At 36.2% G+C, this 22670-nt stretch overlaps 1 protein-coding gene across 2 annotated transcripts in view; it reads right to left on the reverse strand.

Moving 5' to 3' along the window:
- Positions 1–17896: 17896 nt before the first annotated feature.
- The window catches only part of Sox30 (SRY-box transcription factor 30), a 36169-nt gene continuing 31395 nt past the window's right edge, over positions 17897–22670 (reverse strand). The window contains exon 5 of one of the 2 annotated variants that reach the window (XM_026388285.2): positions 17897–18334. In XM_026388285.2, coding sequence (XP_026244070.2) covers positions 17953–18334 — 382 coding nt within the window. In that variant the 3' untranslated portion in view covers positions 17897–17952. The remainder of the gene's footprint in view (positions 18335–22670) is intronic. The other variant, XM_026388287.1, reaches the window with a different exon arrangement.

Genomic DNA, 22670 nt, shown 5'->3' on the forward strand with positions numbered 1-22670 from the left:
ATTCAAAATTGAACAGTCAGAGTGTCTTAAAGACTCAGAAATTCAAGTTCATTGAAGAAAGAACAAGAAAGTACGCAAGCCAGCTCTGGCAGTGGCCATGCCATTGGTGCAGCACAAAGGGGAAAAATTAAACAGAGAAACACAGCAGACAGATTTGGCATGAAAAAATCCGTAGATCAGAAAAGCAGCCTGAACTTAGTTTATCCAGAGGATGCTTAGGGAAGTGGTGTTTGGGAGATCTGTGGTGCAAGCAGGCTTGAGGTGGCCAAAGTGTGATTTCCTGCTGTAGAGTTTGGAAATTATAGCAAACATTGCCATACTACCCTGAGAAGTGCCTAATAAGTGCCTGAGGGTGTACCTAGCAATTTTGTGAGTGAAACAGGAACAATGAAGATTGTACCCAGGGGAATTCAAGTCACAAGAACAAAGGGGAGCCCAATGTGCTTTTCCTTTCAGGCTGAAGTGGGCCAGAAATCTGAACAGGCAGGTGTGAATACACTCAGGGACTAAGCCCAGGGAAGGTTGTGTGCTCAGCAGCACAGCATGTGCAGAATGAGCTTCCCTGCCTGAGGAAGAATTCTTGGGAAGCTCCTGACAGAGATCTGCAACTGCGGGGCCCTAAGGAAAGGCTGATCTAATCTCTGCAGAGCAGATACAAGTCCCGTGAGGCCTGATTAGACCTAAGCTGGAGCTGCAGAACTCCCTTCATAGAACTACGCAGCAGTCCCACCCCAGGAGTGCAGGGATCTGGTCAGGCAAAGGTCCAGTTCTATCCTGTCTTATACTGGTGAGAAGGGTCACTGAGTGCTATTTCAACCAGCTTTGGTTTTAGGTCATTCCAACTGGCAGCTTAGTGAACCACACAAAAAGAAAAAGGGTTAACAACCCCCAACCCTGGCCTTTTCCCTCCCTCTTTTTCTATAACCCAGGAAGAAATGGAAAGGACAACTGGGTATAGGCAGTGACCATCCATTCTCATAGACTGTTTTGAATACTTCAGTGGAGATGATGCTTTGATTTTTCATTAAAAATATTTTTTCTGTGTGTGTGTGTGTGTGTGTGTTCTTGTTGTGATAATTGATTTGCAGATACACACACACATTGTCTCATATATATTTGTTTTTTGCTAATTTTTAGCATTTTTAAAAATAGTTATTTTTCCTTGCCTTGTCTTTTTAAGGGTTAAGGTTTTGAGTTTGTTATTTTTGTTTTGTTATTATTTACTCGTTTCTCGTTTTCTACTTTCTTCTCCTGCTAACAACCAAATCCTCCTGTTCTTATCTCTCCCTTTAATTTGTTCTTCCTATTTTTTCTCCTCTTTTATAACCATCACTTGCTACGTTTCTTCTGCATTCTCTCTGTGAACTTTTTGAACATTCTAAACTCTCTTCTACCTTCCTATCACATTTTCTTTTCTCTTAATAAACTGTATTTTTACCACCTATTTGATTTATGTAACTCCTACCCCCACCATACATGTTGTTGCATTTATTATTGCTGGGGATCATATAGTTGACATCTACTATTAGGTTTAATGCCAGACCTAGTTTGCAGTTATTTATTTGTTTTGCTGTTGGCAATTTTTGAACCCACCATTCCTCTCTTTGTGGTAATTGGTATTGTAAATATCATAGTAGGCACAGCACATTTAGTTTAATGCTGTATATTGTTTGCATCAGTTATTACTATTGGTTGTTTTCCCCTTTTCTGTAAGGTGCTGGGAATCTACTGGAACACTAAAGTCCACAGGGTAGAGATTCTGCTGCTGAACTAATCTCAATCACAAGATAGCACACTCTGTTACACACACACAAATTAACAACACTCAAACTTCAGCTATACTTTGAAACAAAGAATAGAAAGTACAAAAAGCCAAACTAATGAACAGGTCCCAACAGGAATGGCTAGGAGTACACCATCAGGTCCCACACACAGACATCCACTTCTATAACAAAAACAGAGATGATTAACACAAAGTCGTTGTATACCACACCTATGAGGGCATCTCAATTTAGATCACTTTAGGATTTAGATTACTTTGGCAAGAGAAGTTCATGCCCTAAAAAAAGACCCAAATATAAGAGTGGAAGAGAAATCCATTCTAACATATGCCAAAAAAACCAACAATAGAATACATAGAATATGAAAATACAAGGTAATGTGGCTAAGCCCAGTAGTGCATGCCTGTAATTCCAAAAACTCAGGAGGCAGAGGAGGGCAGTATTAGAAGTTCAAGGCCAGCCTGAACAACTTAGCAAGGCTAAGTTTAAAATTTTTTTTAATGTAAGCTAACAAGATTTTAAATTTTTTTTAATGTAAAATTTTTTTTAATGTAAGCTAACAAGATGCCTCTTAAAATTCACAATTCACCAGCAACTGATTCGAAAGATATTGAAGTGAATAAGATACCAGAAAAGAGTTAAAAAGTATAATTATAAAAATTATTATTAGGGGCTGAGGCTGTAGCTCAGTGGTTAAAGTACTTACCTCGTATGTGTGAGGCACTGGGTTAAATCCTCAGCACCACATAAAAATAAAAATAAAACATACTTTGTGCTTATCTACAACTAAATAAACATTTTTAAAATGATTATTAAAAAATTCCAAGAAAACACAGAAAAACAACTGAGTGAATGAGAAATTCAATAAGGAAATAGAGATATTGAAAAAGACCCAAACAGAAATCTTAGAAATGAAAGATACAATAAGTCAAGTAACAGATTCAATTGAACATCTCCAAGTAGATCATGATAAAGACAGAATCTCAGAGCTGGAAGACAAAGAGAACAGCCTTGACCATTCAGCCACTATTAAAATAAAATATCTAACCATAATCAGAACACATAAAAGCTCTGGGACAGTAAGAGAGCAAACTTAAGAATTATTGCAATTGAAGAGTGTTGTGAGATGAAAAGCTAATGGAATTGACAACCTCTTCAGGGAAATAATACCAAAAATTCCAAACCTTGAGAAGGAGCTGAACATCCAGATAACAGAAAACATTCAGAACCACCAATAGACAAGATCAAAAAAGAACCTCTCCATGACACATTAAATAAAATCCCTAACTTACAGAATAAGAATAGAATTTTAAAAGCCCCAAGAGAAAAATATCAGGTCACAATCAGAATTCTGATTTCTCAGTATAAACTCTAATAGCCAAAAGGGTTTTGAATAATGTGTTCCAAGACCTGAAAGAAATTAACTGTCAACCAAGATTGCTATATCCAGTGAAACTATCCTTCAAAACCAAAGAAATAAAAATCTTACAAGACAAGCAGAAGCTAAAAAGAACTCATGACTACTGATCTAACACTACAGAACTTACTTGAAGAAATACTCCACAGAGAAGAAATCAAAAACAAACCCCAGAGCTCACAAATGAACAAATCTCATCTGAATAATAGCTAAGCAAATGAGAAATAGGACCAAATTAAACATTAGAAATGAAACAAAATGGCAGAAATTAATAAACATCTCTCTATAGTAACATTGAATGTAAATGATCTCAACTCTTCAATTAAAAGACATAGGCTGGCAGAATGAATTAAGAAACAAGACACAACTATATGTTGTTTTGTAAAAGGCTCATCTTATATAGCCTCAGGCTGAACATGAAAGGGTGAAAATTGATACACCTTGAGACTAGATCCCTAAACAAGCAGGAGTAGCTACTCTCACATCCAACAAAGCAGATTTCAAGCCAAAGTTAATCGGAAGAGACAAAGAAGGTCACTTTATACTGGTACGAAGAAAAATCCAACAAAAAGATATAATGATAGTAAATATTTATGCCCCAAACATTGGTATACCTAATTACATAAAAGAAACAGTCCTGAAATTAAAGACTCAGAGAAACACCAGTATAATAATACTGGGTGATTTCTGCCACTTTCACCAATACAAGGTCATTCAGACATAAACTCAGCAAAGACTTTTGGAACCTGAAAAATATTGTAAGTCAATACAATTTCTTCTTAGCAGATCATGGAACCTTCTCCAAAATAGACCACCTTTAGGACACAAAGCAGCTCTTAGACAATATAAAAATTTGATATAATTCCTTTCATCTTATCATATTATACTGGAATGAAATGAGAAATTAACAAAAAACCCTACAGAAACTACATAAACACATGGAGATTAAACTATATTTTTGAATGATGAATGTCTTATAGAAGAAATCAGGGGAGAAATTTTAAAAATGTGTAGAATCAAATGAGAATAGTGATATGCCACTGAGACACTATGAAGGAAGTTCTAAGGGGAAAGTTTTGAACTGTAAGTGCCTTTATAAGAAAATCAGGAAGATCTCAAATAAGCAATCTAATGATGCATTTCAAAAACCAATTCCAAATCCAGTAGAAGAAAGAAAATAATCAAGATCAGAGCCTTATTTATTCTGTTTCATTACAAAAGATCAATAAAATTAAAAGTTTGCTCTTTGAAAAGATAAGCAGGATTGAAAAATGGAGCCAAACTAACAAAAAGAAAAAGAGAGAAGTCCCAAATTTATAAAACAAAAATGATTAAAAGGAGAAATCACCACAGACAACACAAAAATAGAGGATTGTTAGGAACTATTTTAAAAACTTATGCTCTGGGCTAGGGATGTGGCTCAAGCAGTAGTGCGCTCACCTGACATGCACGGGGCTCTGGGTTCGATCTTCAACACCACATAAAAATAAAAAATAAAGATATTGTGTCCACCTAAAAGAAAGTAAAAAATAAATATTAAAAAAACTTATGCTCCAAAATATTGGAAAACCTATAAGAAATAGATATGTTTCTGGACACAAACAACCTGCCAAAATAGAATCAAGAGTACATTGAATATTTAAACAGACCAATATGTAGTACTGAGATATGAGCAGTAATAAGAAGTCTTCCAACAAGGGAAATTCCTGGACCAGAAGGATTCTCACCTGAAGTCTACCAGATCTTTAAAGGATAAATAAAACTAATGCTTCTCAAATTATTTCATGGAATAGAAAAGGTTGGAACACTTCCAAATTTATTTTATGAAGCCAGTATACATCCATACCTAAACCAGATAAGGTCACATCAAGGAAAGAAAACTACAGACCAAAATCTCCCTCATGAACTTAGATGCAGAAATCCTCAATAAAATATTATCAAACCATATTCAACAGTGTATAAGAAGATTGTACATCATTACCAAGTTGTTTTTATATCAGGGTCACAAAGATGTTTTAACATATGCAAATCAATAAATGTAATCATCACATAAATAGAATTAAGGACAAAAATCACTTAGCTATCTCAATAGATGCAGAGAAAGCCTTTGACAAGATTCAGCACCCATTCATGGAAAAAACTAGGGATAAAACCTACTTCATAAGGGTTATATACAAAACATCCAAAGCCAACCTCATAGTGACTGGGGAAAAACTGAAAATGTTCCCCTTAAAATCTGGAACAAGGAGGCTGGGGTTGTGGCTCAGTAGTGAGGCATTCACCTAAGCACATGTGAGGCACTGGGTTCCATCCTCAGCACCTCAAAAATAAATTAATTAATTAATAAAGATATTGTGTCCAACTGCAACTAAAAAAAATTTAAATTCTGGAACAAGACAAGGATGTCTCACCACTGATATTTAGTATAGTAGTAGAAATTCTAGCCAGAGCTATTAGGCAAAAGAAGAAAGTAAAATAGATGAAAGTAGGAAGGAAGAAACCAAATCATCACTGTTAGCAGATGATATGATCCCATATGATCCCCACCAGGAGACTTATAGGGTGTTATGGGTTAGATGTGGTGCTCCCCAAAAGCTCACATATGAGACAATGCAAGAAGGCTTGGAGAAGAAATTATTGGGTTATAGCCTTAACCTAATCTGTGGTCAATTCCCAATGGGATTAACTGTGTGGTAACTGGAGGCAGGTGGGGTGTGGCTGGAGGAAGTGGTTAATTGAGGCCTGTCTTGGGGGTATATATTTGTGTCTGGCCAATGGAGTCAGCCTCCACCTCATCCCTGTCCCTCTGCTTTCTGATCACCATGTGAGCTGCTTCCCTCTGCCACACTCTTCTGCCACCATGTCCTGCCATACCTTGAGCCCCAAGGAATGGAGTCTGCTGTCTATGGGTTGAGACCTCTGAAACCATGAGCCCCCAAATAAATCTTTCCTACTCTACAGTTGTTCTGTCAGATTCTTTAGTCACAGCAGTGAAAAGGCTGACTAAAACATAGGGCTAATAATCAAATTCAGCAAAGCAGTTTACAAAATCAACAGGTTTCCTATATACCAACAATGAAACTGCTGAGAAGGAAATCAGGACAACAATTCTGTTCACAATAGGCTCAAAAAAAGAGAGAAAAAATGCTAGGAATAAACCTACCAAAGAGGTGAAACATCTCCACCATTAGAACTAAGGAACAAATGAAGAAGACATCAAAAGATGGAAAGATGACATTTGTCCATAAATAAGTAGAACTGGAGAATATCATGCTAAGTGAAATAAGCCAATCACAAAAAATAAAGTCCAAATGTTTTCTCTGATATTCTCTGATATTCTCCCTCCCTTCTTTTCATTCCCCTTTGTTTAATCCAAAGTACTGCTATTCTTCCATACTGACAGTTAGGGGGGCAGGTATGGAAGAATAGCAGTACTTTGGATTAAACAAAGGGGAATTAAAAGAAGGGAGGGAGAATGGGAATAGAAAAAATAGTAGAATAAATCAGACACTACTGACCTATGTGCATATATGATTACAACCAATGTAATTCTATATCATGTACAACCAGAAGAATGAGAAGTTATACTCTATATATGTATAATATGCCAAAATACCTTCTACTATCATGTATAACTAATAAGAACAAATTTTTAAAAAAGGTGTAAAGATCTTCCATATTCATGGATAGGCAGAATTAATATTGCTGAAATGGTCATACTACCAAAAGCAATACACAAATTCAATGCAATCCCCATCAAAATACCAATGACATTTTTCACAGAGCTAGAAAAAGAAATTCCTAAAATTCATTTGGAATAATGAAAGACCCAGAATAACCAAAGCAATTCTAATTAAAAAACAGCAATGCTGGAGACTTTAAAGTACACTCCAGAGGTATAGTAACAAAAACTGCATGGTACTGGCATAAAAGCAGACATATAGACCAGTGGTACAGAATAGAAGACAGAGACAAAGACACATGGATAACAGTCATCTGATCCTTAACAAAGGCACCAAAAACATCCATTAGAGGAAAGGGACAGCCTTTTAAACAAATAGTGATGGAAAAACTGTTATTCATATACAGAACAATAAGACTGGACTCTCCTCTCCCACCCTGAACAACAACAACAACAAAAATCAACTCAAAATAGATCATAGACTGAGGAATTAGACCAGAAGTTTTGCAACTTCTAGAAGAAAACAGAGTCAACACTCCAGCATGTGAGCAGAGGCAACAACTTTCTGAATAGGATCCGTAAAGCTTGGAAATAAAGCCAAGAATTAATGAGTGAGATGGCATCAAATTAAAAAGCTCTGCACACCAAAGGACGAAATTAATAACGTGAAGAGAGAACCTACACAATGGAAGAAAACCTTTGCTAGCTTCTCTTCTGACAGAGGTTTAATATCTAAAATATATTAAAAACCCCAAACACTTAACAACAACAACAAAAATGACCTGATTATTAAATGGGTAAATGCCATCTGAAAAGAAGAAATACAAATAGCCAATAAATATATGAAAAAATGTTCAACATCATTAGCAATTAGGGAAATACAAATCAAAACCCACTGAGACTTCATCTCACACTTGGAAAAGGGCAGTCATCAAAAATACAAACAATAATGAGTTAAGGAGAGAATATGGAGAAAAAGAAACACTTTTACTCTTTTGGTGGGGTTGTAAGTTAGTACAACTACTGTAAAAATAAGTATGGAGGTTCCTCAAAAGACTAGAAATGGAACCATTATAAGACTCAGTTATACTACTCCTCAGTATTTTTCCTAAAAAACTAAAGTCAGAATACTACGGTATATACATGTGTATCCATGTATAACAAGTCACAATAACCAGACTGTGAATCCAGCCATCCAGCCTAGGTGTCCATCAACACATGAACGGATAAATAAAATGTGATATATTTACACACACACATATATATAATGTAGTTTTATTAAGCCATAAACAAAATGAAATTATGTCATTTGTAGGAAAATGGATGGAACTTGAGACCAATATGTTAAGTGAAATAAGTCAGATTCAGAAGGCCAAGGCTCATCTGTTTTTCTCATATGTGGGAGCTAGAAGGGAAAAAGGAAAAGAAAGGGGGTGGTTTCATGAATATTGGAGAGAGATTAGTAGAGTAGAGGAAAGGTACCAGAAGAGAGGAGGTGAAGCAGAGAGGAGAGTGAAGGAAAAAGGAAATCCTGGGGAAGCTGCATTTGTTCTATTTTGTGCATGTAGGAATATGTAACAAAGAATCCCACAATTGTGTACAACTATAATGCACCAATTAAAAAATGAGAGAATCATTTTTCATGAGGAAAACAAAGTAGCCCCAGCCTACACACTTAGGAAAATCCTTGTGAAGGCTCTGACTGGCAGCACAGCCAGCCCTGAATCAGTGTGACCAGGGGCACTGTTGTGATCAGCTACACCAGAAATACCTGACTGCAAAGGATCCCCCAAAGGAACACATGGGGTGAGGGTGGTTGTCACAAGTAGATGGAAAACGTAGGAGGGCTCTGTCATATATGGCTGGAATTGGGAACATGGGGATGTTCCTTTCAACTTGGAGCTAGATTTGTGTTTTCCTCCATCCTAAGCTAGCTCAGGCTCTGGTCAGGATGCCCATACCTGACGGAAGAAAGGACTTCATCTGATTCAGTTTAAATGGATTTTACTCCAGGATTGTTTGTCAGTCATAGCGACGTGGTAGAGTAGGAAGAGCGCCAGGTTTGGAGGCAGACTGACTTGAGTTTGTTTCTCAGTGTTTCTATCACTTGTTGGGTGGCCTTGGATAAGTCGATTCATCCCTTAAAGTCTTCATTTTTTTTTCCTTTGTTAAACACAATACTTATTTAGAAGCTTGTTGGGAGGACTAAGTGAGATAATCACATGAAATAGCAGATATGGTAGTACCCAGTTGCTGAGACTAGCCTTGAATTTGTGATCTTCCTGTCTGCCTCCCGAGTCACTGGGATGACAGGTATATGCCACCACACCCAGCTCTCTCTGGTGGAACATAGTAGGTGCTCAGCAAAGTAGAGCATCTATCAATTAATTCAACAAATATTTTTATTGAGCATGTAACACACTGGCAGAAGCAGTACTAGGTGTTAGAGATAATGTATCAAGCAAGAGATGCAACATTCCTGTTCTCTTGGAGCTTCTAGCAGTGAGGTTTGTAGGAAGAAAATAAGCAAGTAAACTAACCATATATTTAAAGAAGGTAATAAGTGCTTTGAAAAAAGTAAAATTATTTCTATGTTTATATTTATTATTAGTGTAAAGCCCCTCTACCAGGGATTTTGAAACCTCCTTTTCAATCTTTCTCCACTTCTATGTGATGTGAACTGTCCTCAAGAGAGATCAACAGTTACCTCAAACTTGAGTGTAGTAAGACATTTAACCATTTTTCCTTAAGGTGCCACAGAGAAGATAGAGGAAAGGAAAATGGAATGTTGTCAGGAGGAAAATCCGGTGCTATCCCAGAGCTTGCTCAATGCCATTTTTATGAATCCTTGCCTGGTGGGTTTTCAGATCACTTGGGAAGTCTTTAAGAGTTAGATTCCCAGGTCCCATCTTCAAGTATTTAAATTCCAGCAGTCCAGAGTTTGTCTTTCTTTCCTTTCTTCCTTCTTTTATTTTTTTATTCTTTATTCTTCCTATCTTTCTTTTTTTTAAAAAAAAATTTCCTGGTAATTCTCAGGCAATCAGACATAGGAAGCTTGCCCACCAGTCTATGAATTGTTGTAGCCAGTGAGGCTGGTAATACAAACTGTTATTCTGTTGAACAACATATTTCTTTTTCTAGTTTATAGAATAAGACATTGATCTTGGCTGGTCACCAACGATCTTAAAATTGGCAGGAGATAAAAAAAAATAAGGGTGCTGTGGGAACAAGAAGCAGGAGCAATTAACTCAGTCTTCAAGGGTTAGAGAACACTTTCTAGAGGAGAAGAATCTAAATTTGGAATTTGATTCCTCTATATGTGATGGAGAATACAAAATTATTGTGGATTACTGTAGATAGATATATATTATATCTAATATAGTCTTAAGGAAAGCAATCCAGTCCTGATTTGGGGCTTCCCTCTTCTTTTCTACCATCTTCAGTGGAAGGTCTATGTGTTCCAAGATAGCTGCTCAGATTCCAGCCATCACTTTCATATTTCTGCCAATAGAAAAGATATAGGAGCAAAGAAGGGCTTAACCTCTCCATTTAAGAATTTTTTTTGAAAGTTGAACATGAAGTTTCCATTGTTATCTTACAGTCCAGAACTTAGGCATTTGGCCACACTTTTCTTTAAGAGACAAGTCTTTATTCAAAATAGCCATGTATGTAAGTAAAAATACAGGGTTCTGCTAAGAAAAAAAGGAAATAAAAGGTGCCATTGGGAGACAACTAGAAAATCTCTGCGATTTGGAAAATGATAGGCAATTAGACAAAAGACATCAGAAAAAGATTTTCCAGAAAGAACTGGTGTGGCCCTCGGTCAGAGGGACACATGTAGCACTCTTCTTTCCACTTACTCTCCTCATAATGCTTATTGTGGTCCGGAGCCCACCTGGCATGAGCCTGCTTGCCCTAGCTAGATCCAGAATGCCTTTAGCCCAACTCAAACAGCAAAATGCATCATAATCCCCAGAATGATGACTGCTTAGAGAAAACCCCTCCTTTTGGTCTGTCAGTATGAGAGCTCACTCGGAGCTCATTGTTGAAATTTGTTAGGATCGATTACTGACGCCAATTTAGAAGGCCCTATAATCTCAACTCTTCCAAATGACACATCTGTTAGAGAATAATATGCAAACATGAAAGGTGATCAATTTGAAGGCATAAAGTAGGATAAACAGCTCATAATGAAATAGATAAAATGAAAATTTGTGCATGTGTTGTGATTACAATCATGTGAAAATGTGTATGTGTGTGGACAAATATTAGAAAGAACATCAAAAAAATAGAAATAATTACTGAATTTGGATTAAAGGCTTTTTTTCTCCTCCAAAAATTCTCTTTAATGTAGCTATATTGTTTTCAAAACAAAATTTGAAAATATTACATGGTGTCACTGATAGACGTGCATGACAATCATGTGATGAGCTTAATATGCAGTTTACACACCTGTAATCCCTTAGCTGGGGAGGCTGAGGCAGGAGGATTTGAATTCAAAGCCAGCCTCAGAAAATTAGCAAGGCCCTAAGCAACTCAGCAAGACCCTGTCTCTAAATTTTAAAAAATACAAAAAGGGTTGGAATGTGGCTAATGTTGTAAAGCACCCCTGGGTTCAATCCCCGGTACCAAAAAAAAAAAAAAAAATGCAGTTTACCACTAAAGAAAGAGTGCAATTACCAGGCTCCAGTTCAAGAGATCAAGTGTACACATCGGAGAATGATTACTTTTTACATAAGCATCTGGGCTCAACTTGTTGGAGGTAGTTTACTGAAAAACACTTACATGATGTCTCACAGACACCTGAAAATGGGTGGGACAATATCTGTGCCAAAGTAACTCAGCTTTGAGTTGTGCTAAAGGCTCTAGACTCATATCCCTCTATAATTATTGGGGAAACTAAAAAAGTTCAAATCAAAGACTCCATGTTAATGAAAACACACCCTTCTCCCTGGTTTGGAAAGTGAAACGTCACTAAAAGGCACAGCTAGGATCATTTTTCTCTTAGTTTTCCAAGTAAACTTGAAATTGTCTGGTGAAAGCACCCTAGTATTAATTGTTATGAATCTCCACACATCCTGTGTCTTATCCCATATCTTTCTAATGGGCTCTCCTACAAGTTCAGCCATGATCTGCCTTCAAAAGTGAGACTTGCCAATTTCAAACTCCATGTGGGGTGGAATAATTTCGAAAGCCAGCTCTGTAGGTGATTCAATATTCATTTTACTCATTAGGGTGACCAATTCACCCTAGTTGACACAGAAGTTTCCCAATTTTAGCACTGAAAAGTCCGTTGTCCAGGAACCCTCTGCTCTTCAGTCCCTGGCATAGTGGGATCAGGAAGATTGGTAGTCTTATACCTTTTCATATCCTATAACCTGTGTACTTTCAAAAGCAGCTCAGACTTTCTTTGGCTTAGAAATAAACTCACTGACTGGGTAATTACTTGTAGCTTAAAAAAAAACATTCTACAGGAGGGATTGTCAGCCCCACAGTGCCCCAGGACACAGTCAAAACCAGCTTTCTAATGATCTTCCTTTGAAAAAGAATATGTGTTAGATGCAGGACATTCTTTTTAGAAAGAAGACATTTCCCTGAAGTGCTCTCAGAGGAGGAGATATAAAGGTGTAGAGCAAGAACCCTTCCCCATTTGCCAGCCCCCTTTCCCAATAACCATTCAGTAGTGAAATTTTTATTAAGCTTGATATGTTAAACTCATCACAAAGCAGAGGGATAAGGTTGGATCATGCAATCAGAACCCAAAACAAAGGGTGTGAAAGTTTTCAATTAAGTAGAATTAGATAAAAGGTGCTTTCTCCTTTTGTAATTATTTTTAGATAAGTATTGGGATGCCTTTGGAATTTCTCTTAAATCCATAAAACTTAAGATTAAGAAAGCTAAAAAAGGATGTGTTTCAGCAGAATCTGTTTTAAATGCAGAATTAAAACATTTCAGTTACTCTGCCCACATCAGAATTAGACTACTTGAAAATACTGCAAGCAGTTCACAGAATCCCCAGAAATTCACTTCAAAATCAGTTCCAAACTACAACTTTCAAAAGCAGCTCAGGCTTTCTTTGGCTCAGATATAAACCCATTGACAGCTGGTTGGCACTGTCAACCAGTGAAAAATATACTGTGTACGCATTTAGCACTTTTGCCTACTTGAATTCTTCGGTGCAATATCAACTTTCATTAAAAAGCCAGTTTAATAGCCAACAGCAACTGACAACAATTTTTAGTTTCAGTTCTTTAATCTCTTAAGATCATTACATACTTAATTTAAAAAAGTTTATTCAGCTACTGTTTTCTTTCAGTAAAGGATTTGAGGTAACCAATGCAGAAAACCATATGTAAAGTCAACAATTTTTAAAACAAAGCCACCATATATTACTTACTGTATTAGCATTTTCCAAAGTGTATTCCATGAGATGTTAGTAGGCATTGTTAAAAAGAAAACAAACAAGGGTGGGGGTCTCATGCACTGGGAAACACAGAGACAAGCAGAGGTCTTTACAGCTATACTTTTGAGACATTACAATGGAGATGAATGTTAACATTCTCCAAGGTAGCAGGGTATGGTATGAGTTTCCAAAACTTATTTGACCAGATTTTGTCAGAATATCTGAATGGCTTGGGTTCTAACTAACACACATGGAGAAACACATCTCTTGCCTTTCTAAGTCTGATAACTCAGCTCCTTGAAAGTTGGAACTAAACATATTTTCAATCTATTTGCTGTCAAACTGGTTATTTTTATTTGCAAATGACTAGAACAGTTATGTCAAAAGCATGGAACAGTTTGAGTGACATCCTAAACATATTGACATTGCAACATACTTTGAAAGGGAAACTATTCTTATAACAAATATCTTGAACTCCAATTCATAATAAGAACAAACAAGGCAATGAGACCTGTTACAATGTACTTGTGGCTTCCAGATCAGAACATTTTCCCTTTGATGACTTGGAGAGGCAGATCAATTATTGCCAAAGGGGCAGGGCTTTGTTTAGTCTGTAGTTCTTTAGTCAGTGATTTGAAGAGCTATAAGGTGCCGAAGCCAAGTGCCAATGACTCGGCTTGGCACAGAATCACGAGCCACCACACAGCTCTGTAGGTTCAAACAGCAATTCTTTATTCCGGATCTCACACCAGCCTCCACACACGTTCAGGGGCAGTCTCGTTCTGCCGCACACTTCACCTACTCCACGAGGCTTTTTCCAAAATCCCATTTGAATCTCACGAGAACTCAACGGGAACAAGCAACAGGAACACCCTAATCCCAGCAGCAATAATCTTCAACCTCAACTTCCCTAAAACCCATATTCTTAAACCGGGAAACGCCTTAAACCGGGAACACCCTAAGCCCAAGGACCGGGATACTTCCTCAAACCTGCAGGATACTTCCTCAAACCTGGATCCACCCTCGATCACCTTGAGCAGGGTCATCTTTCTCAAACACACAAGCAAGGTCGCAGCAAATTTCCAAGGCAAGTCCATTTAACATGGGGTACACTGGCAAGGATTACGATGCGTCAATACCTACTTGGTAATGGCCCTCAGCATCTCCCCCCTTCTGATTAATTAAACAACAAGCAATGTGGCTTAGGACCGTGCCTGGTAGGTTGTCCAATTCAACATGTGGTTCTTACCCGTCATGGGAGAGCTGACCTTTGGGCGTCAACTTCCTGTCTTAGGTTGAATCCACTGCAACCAGATCAACCCGTCACTGACTACCGGTCCAGCATTCAGCCATGCTTGTGGATAGGCCTAAGCACCAGTGGGGGGGTGAGGTTCTTGCCTCACCTCTGTTGGCCCCCAAATTTTAGACCATCACTAGTAGAAGGGAGGAAGACACAGAAATGCCAAGACACCAAGCCAATTGACGGCTCCTTTGGAAAAATTGCGTCACTGGTGACACCATCAGCAAAGATGCCAGTGTTACCACAATTAACATGGGGTGCGCTGGCAAGGAAATTGCATCACTGGTGACACCATCAGCAAAAATATGCCAGCAGTACCACAATTCGCTGCACCAGACGATAGTTCACAATGCATGCAACTGATATATAGTCCAGGCAAGTTCTGCAGGCAGTTCAAAGTGGAAGAGTCTATCAATATGTCCATTTCCTCCCAAAGTAAATCAAGTCCTTGATTGAGCATTACTTGTTGAGTTATATTCATTGATGCATCAGTTTATACAGTTTACTGTGATCATAGAAGCTGTAGTTTGGTTTTCTTAGTCTTCACAGGCACTGGGATGGAGATGGGAATTCTGGCAATGATGTTAAAGAGACATTATCCTGAACAGAATTATTAAATATAATGAAAAGGAAAAGTGAAAGTAAACAAACAGATCTGTTAATCACTTTTAAAAACAATAGCAAGCAAACAGATCTGTTAACCACCTTTGAAAACAATCATTAACAGCTGTTTACCTAATTTAGATTAAACCACTTAAATCACGTGAATAAAAAAAAAAATTCGGATCCATTTTTTCATGAGCGCTCCTCAAATAAAAATATGGACATACACACATACTGACATGCAACACAAAACAGTACACACATAACATACAACACATAAGACAATAATAAGTAAAGGCCTTGTAGCTATACCTAAGTGAAATCTCCATTGCAATGTTTAAAAACTCCACAGTCAAAAAATAAAACACAGTCAAAAAACAAAACTGATCAGAAAAACATTAACCTAGGTTTGTATGAGCTCAAAAAATAAAATAGAACTTTATGATGTGGGAAAAATGCAATAATAAAATAGATATTGAAAAAAAGCACCGTGGTTAATCACTGTCGCAGATGTAAGAATAGCCAAGCTGGAGCTCTGGATATCAGCTGTTATGGATTTCAGTCAAATCATCTTCTTTTTCTGTAGAAATTGTTTTGGTTAACCTCTCTGGAATCCAAATCGGCTGCTGTTCTCCCTGTGGGAACACACAAACGGAACCCCGACTCCAGACAATAACTGGGTCGGGACCTTTCCATTGTCCTGTTAGAATATCTTTCCAAAGTACCTTAGGCTTATGTACATTTTTCGGATACATATGTCTTTCCGCAGCACTAAGTCCTGATGAATCCAAATTTAGAAAGTTTAGAGTAAAAAGGGTTATTTTAATACCTACTTGGTAATGGCCCTCAGCAATAAGGGAGTAGATATGTAGTTATGCATGCTTATCTACAATTGGGCACTTTTCTAAATAAGAGATAAGCATATTTCCTAACCAAATTATACCATGGATCTATAAATATTCTAAATTCCTGACTTCTGATCCCAGCACTAAAGAAAAAGGAGAAGATTAAAAGAAATGTCCAGCCATTAAGAGAAAAGACTGGGGAAGACTACCCTGAAAACAGGTAGAAATACTGAACTATGCTCTATTATCATTCCACTACTTTACACAGTGATTCTCCCAACCAATTTTTCTGTAAGAATAAGGTCTATGATGAAGACCTAGTTTAATTACATAGGTGTTATTAAAATGAGATCTGGCAAAATGGGTCAAATTGTTGCATACATCACTCCTAAGGAATAGACATTAAATGTATATACAACCAATGTTGCTCTAGTTCGGATGTGAAATGATATAATGTTTAGTCTCTACCAAGCAAGAAATTCATGTTTTGCTCTTTAACCACATCAAAATGGCATTGGGTTGAGTGATAACAAAAATATAAAACATGAAAATAAAAAATTTTATTGGGAGTGAAAATGTTATGTACAGTCAGAATAGGGTTTGTTGAAATGTATTACATTAACAACCTTTGTTTAAGAAACAAATGCAGGTTTAATAAAGGAAGAAGTTGGAAGCTTAAAACAGTTTTCTATACACAATTTCCAACCAGTTTAAGTAACAAGACCTCAATTTACACAAATTATACAGATCACTGAGGGAAAAGTGTACTGATTTGTGGCAATTATCCATCATCAACTCACTTTGTGCCTTCTAGATCTGTCTTTTACCATGATCCCATCTCTGGTGGTCCTGATCCCATTCCAAAAGGTCTTTGTTATTTATAACTGGGCATTTGCCCATAGCAAGGGTTAATAAGTAGGGGCTTTTGTGTATTGTGGATTAAATAAATTCCATATGCTTTTGAGTAAACTCATGGTTTTCAAGACAGCTGCTTGAACCAAATCTGGAACCACTGCCCCTTCATAGGAGTGTTTAAGTTACATGTACACATGTGTAAACAGTTTTGAAATAATATAAGTATGTGCACATCTTTATTAATACAATATCAAGTCTCATGCAAGATAATGGGATTCTGTACAATTCTAAAAGCCATTAAACAAAAATAAATATCTGTATGTGGTATGAAAAGTAATCTTAAATGAACAATATTCATTATACTTATTTCTATCATCCAAACAGAAAACATCCATCAAGAACAATTTTATCTATGTTTATTTAATTATAACAAAAATACAACAATGCATACCAAATGGAAAAAAATATATTTTAAAATGATGATAAAAATGTTTAGGGACAGCAATGACTAAATATAGCTGAAAGAATTACCCAGGTGCCATTAAAACACATTTGCAACTTATAATTGGTTATTGGTGTAAATTAGTAACTGAGTCCCAATTCACTTCTAAAAGTTATCAAAATATTTTCAAAATGTTACATAAAAACTGACAATATAAGTATTATATAAACACCAAACAAAAATTATTTAAGAATATATATGTATCCTGAGATAAAATGCAAATCACACTTCTTATGCCAGATATATACTACCTTTCTCCTCACACGCAATTGTGAGGTTTCTGTATTTTGTACATGCCAACATAAAGTAATGATAACATGTTGGTGCAAATTTCAGCCATAAAAGTAATCTGCTTCATATTTTAAATATTCCTATGATGAAACATCAGGACTCCAGTTTCATTAATCAACATTTTATGAAGACATGAATAGAATTTGGTTTTGACTACTCCTCGAATCATGGCTGAAAACTCTCAGCAAAGGATTCTAGGCTTTTTTTCTCACACCAACTGACCCAGAGTATATTTTAAGAAATGTTTATTTTCTGTGCATATTTGTTTTAAAATTATAAATTCCTGAGCACTTTTTCTTCTTCCTCCTCATCGCTGTCAGTCACGTTGACTTGCTGGATACTAGAGGGAGTTGAGGTGGGAGCTGTGAAGACGTTCTCCAAAGCCCCAATGTCCAGCTGGGGCATGGGATTTAAGTATTCTTCCCCACTGTGGCTGTGGCTGTTATAATAAGAGGTCCCATCCAAGCTCTCACAACCCCGAGAATCTTCATTGTGTGTGCGCTCGTCTGGGTAGTCTCTGAAAGGGTAGTCTCTATTTAAAGCTGAAAACATAGCCTCGTGTTTTTGGTACCTGTCTTCATAATAACCAAGGCATTCTGGCATTGAGCTTGGAAAATTCCCATAGCCAAAGGGAGGCCGACTGTAAGGACATGTGCTGTGGCAGAAAGATACAAAAAAGGAATTAGATTAGATCTTGCCCGAATCTTTCCTTGCATACCAACTAATTGAGAAAGTTAACTGCATTCTCTTTGGGGCCTGGAAAGTTCCCAAGATCCTTTATGAAACCATTTCATATATTCATTTGCTCTTTCTCCACTGCCCAAGTCCCTACTCAAAATAAATAGCAAAGGAAGTCTGCAACTAGAATAACCACCAGTATTTATTTATTACTTGCTCCTGCCTTCTTACCTTTTGCTGACTTTGATAAAGAAAATTTGCTTATCCTGGCCTCTTAGGGTATTTCACATTATGAAAAGTTTTGAAAATGCAGGTACATGTTTTGTCAAGCTAACAAATGACATGGTAAATAATTCAACAATTGTTCTTACTGGTGTTTGAAAGAAAGCTCATAGTGGGTAGAAAATATATAAGTTAAAAGGGTTGAAATCAAGAGCTCCTAAACACTGAATTCCTGGAACAGAAGATGACAATTTTATTTTTTAATTAACATTCAATAACAGAGTAAATTAAAAACACTCTTACTATCACATACCATATACCATCAAGATTTAGAACTGAAATTTAACTGTGATCTTTAAAGTCTTTTGAAAACATTTTTTTGGAAAAGAAGAATGTGGGGGAAAAAAGACTTTTGCAAACCAAATAATTCTGCCATTCAAAATCATTTGCCAGTTTTTAAAAAAGTATTATTATCTCCTTCAAAAGTCAAGAACAGGAATAACAGGAAGAAGTATAGAAAAGGTCTACCACCGTGGGCTCGTGGACTCCATCTAGTGACAAATAATTTAAACATAATAACTATATGCATTAGGCAAAACCTGTGATGAGTTGGGTATTTCATTTTATGACCCCACGTTTGAAAGAAAGAAAGAAAAGAGAAGCCAGTCAGTCAATTTTGTTTACTTTTAAGAATATAAATATGACTGACATATTAGAATACTATCTCAAACTGTGAAACTAATTCCCACTTCCAAATCTTCAAATGCTAGGTTCCTTGTTCATGTTAAATATCACAAATGTGAGGCAAAGCTCCCCAAATTTTCAGCTTTCCATTCCTACTGCCACATCTTAGTTCCGGCTTTTTAAATGTAATACGTGTGCCCTGAATGCAATACATGTGCCCTCAATTTAAAAGGTCTGTTATGAGAAACAAGAGGATATGTATTAGTACTGAATACACTATCCTTCTAGCTACTATGATTTTGTTCACGCAACTTCCCAGCTACAGGTCTCTTGGTCCATTGTGTTTTATAGGGTCTCCAGAAGGAATATTAAATCTACCTGCTCCACAAAGTCCTCATTTCAGGTAGAAATAATTCACCCGGTAACTATCTTTTTCAAGATTCAGTGTAAGCAAGACACTATGCAAGGCCTGAAGGAGAAGTTTTTTTAACGACCTAATATCTCCATATATACTAGGTGTGCTAAAGTTTGTAATGCCAGTATTACAACAATTATATTGGTGCAGCAAAGACAGGTTAGTGTCATACTCAGAGAATGAAAAATTCAATTAAGACAAAGGTAATCCCAGATTACATGGATGAAAATAAATGACAATAAGAGCATTGTGATGGTAGTGGGGAAAGCATCAGTGAAAATGATTAGAATAATATTTTCTAGGCATTGGCTAAGGATTTTATGTTGTCTCAATTATTTCTCAGAACAATCCTATCAGATAGATACTATAAATATCTCTTCAGTGGAGGAAACTGAGCCTTAAAAGAGGTCAATATTACACAAACTCATAATTAGTAAGTGGCAGAACAGTACAGGGCACTCTGACTCCAGAGCTTGTTTTCTTAAATACCATGCCACACTATCTGGGCACTAGTTCTAGTTGTGCCACATACAAACCTGGTAAACTTAAGTAGCTCTTCAATCATCTGAGACTTGGGTCCTTAATAAAATAGTGATAACATTGCCTGTTCTGTCAATTTAAAAGGTCTGTTATGAGAAACAAGAGGATATGTATAAGTACTTTGGAAACTGGAAATACTATTTCAATGTGCGATTGGTAAGTCTCACAGGAAGTTATATTTAATAATGTGCTCATAAACACACATAAATGTACATTTTACTTTTACTTTGAAAAAGATCAAAAACTAAGCTAGGAAAAAATGTAAATAAAGATGGTTATCAATGGGGTAAAGAAGAAAGGAGAGAGGAGACAGGGATAGAAGCTAGATCTTTGTAAACATACAACTTGAATTATGGTTTGGACTTTGAAACCACATGAATATCACATCATTTTTAAATGAACTTATTTTTTTAAAAGTCAGTCACTAACCAGGCAAAGTGGTACACCTGTATTCCCAGTGACTTGGGAGACTGAGGCAGGAGGATCACAAGTTTGAGGCCAGCATAGTAATTTAGAAAGTCCCCCACCAACTTAGTTAAGACCCTATTCCAAAATAGAATAAAAAGGACTGGGAAAGTACCTTAGTCACTGTAAAGCACCCTAGATTCAATCCCTAGTAATTTAAATCTAGTATTTTTATTGTACCTTGCTGGTAACATATATCATAAAGATAAAATGAATCACAAATGAATCTTAAAATGTACTGAAGAATTTTATTGTTAGTGATATTGCTGATTTGAAACTATTGCTATCATTTTAAAATTATGCTCAGGAAAAAACATGTTTAGTATGATAAAGCAAATAATTATGTAATTATTATTGGAAATTAAAATTTTTAACTTGACTGAAAAGATACTATCTCATAAAAATCAAAGAAATCAAAACTCTGCAATATTGTATTTATTTGGGAAGTAGCAATAAACTTGTAATTTTTTCTCATTCAAAAATATACATATTCAAATAATTTCCACTGACAAGGCCTACATACTTTGTTAATTCAATAGTAGTGAGCATCCCATACTACTTTCACTAAAAGGAACTAGGGCTTCTGGGGAAAATGGCTGGTTCCAGGTCTCAAATAGATAACCATGAGATGAATGTGGAACATACTGTGCCAAAGAGCTAAAATCTTTGATAGACATATAAATGGTATATGAAAAACTGCTCAGCATCACTAGTCATCAGGAAATATAAATCCAAACCACAATGTGATATCATCTCCCTTAAGTTAGAATGACTATCATATTAAAAAGTAACAAATTCTGGCAAGGATTCTGTACACTGTTAGTGGTAATATAAATTAGTTTCACCATTATGGAAAATAGTATGGAGATTCTTCAAAAAACTAAAACTATAAATACCATATGATCCAGCAATTCCACTACTGGGTATATATATTGAATCATTATACCAAAAAGATATTTTCACTCTCATATTTATTGCACTGTTAATAATAGCCAAAATAAAGAGTCAACCAGTTGCCCTCCAGTGGATGAATGGATAAAGAAAATATGGTATTATCTATATAACAGAATATTATTCAGTCACATAAAGAATGAAAGCCTGTCATTTGCAGGAATTTGAAGTCATAATGTTGAGCAAAATACATCAGACATGGAAAGACGAGTATCAAATGTTCTCAACTCATTTGTGGAAACTAAAAAGTTGATCTTGTAGAAGAATAGAATGGAATAGGGGTCACTAGAGAATGAGACAGGCAGGTTGAGGATATTTTATCCAAAATGCTTGGGACCAGAAATGTTTTTGATTTCAGAGTTTTTTGGATTTTTGCATAGTTACAGAGACAATACCAATTGAGCATCTCTAATCCCAAAACCTGAAATCTGAAATGCTCCCAAATCTGAAATTTTTTGAGCACTGATAAGACACATGAAGTTTTGGACTTTGGAGCATTATGGATTTTGGAATTAGGGATTTCAACCTGTATTGATGTATTTGTAGATGAAATTATATGTCTGCGATTTGCTTTAAAATATTTAAGATCTCTTCCTTCAAAAAAGTCATAGGAAATAGGATAAACGAGAAAAGCAAAAATGTTAATTGTTGAAGATGGGTGATGGGTTCATGGAGATTCTACTATTGAAGGAGAGAATATTTTTAATGACCTAATATCTCGATATGTACTAGATGTGCTAAAGTTTGTAATGCCAGCATCACGACATATTGGTGCAGAAATGAAAGGTTAGTGTCATACTCAGAGAACGAAAAATTCAATTAAGACAATGGTAATCCCAGATTACATGAATGAAAATAAATGACAATAAAAGCATTGTGATAGTAGTGGAGAAAGCATCATTGAAAATGATTAGAATAATATTTTCTAGGCATTGGCTAAAGATTTTATGTTGTTTTCAATTATTCCTCAAACTACTATTCTGTTTTACAAATGAAATTTTCTATAAAATCTTATAAATAAAATATACCATTCATG

Source organism: Urocitellus parryii, chromosome 1 (assembly GCF_045843805.1).
Source record: "Urocitellus parryii isolate mUroPar1 chromosome 1, mUroPar1.hap1, whole genome shotgun sequence".
Lineage (NCBI taxonomy): Eukaryota > Metazoa > Chordata > Mammalia > Rodentia > Sciuridae > Urocitellus > Urocitellus parryii.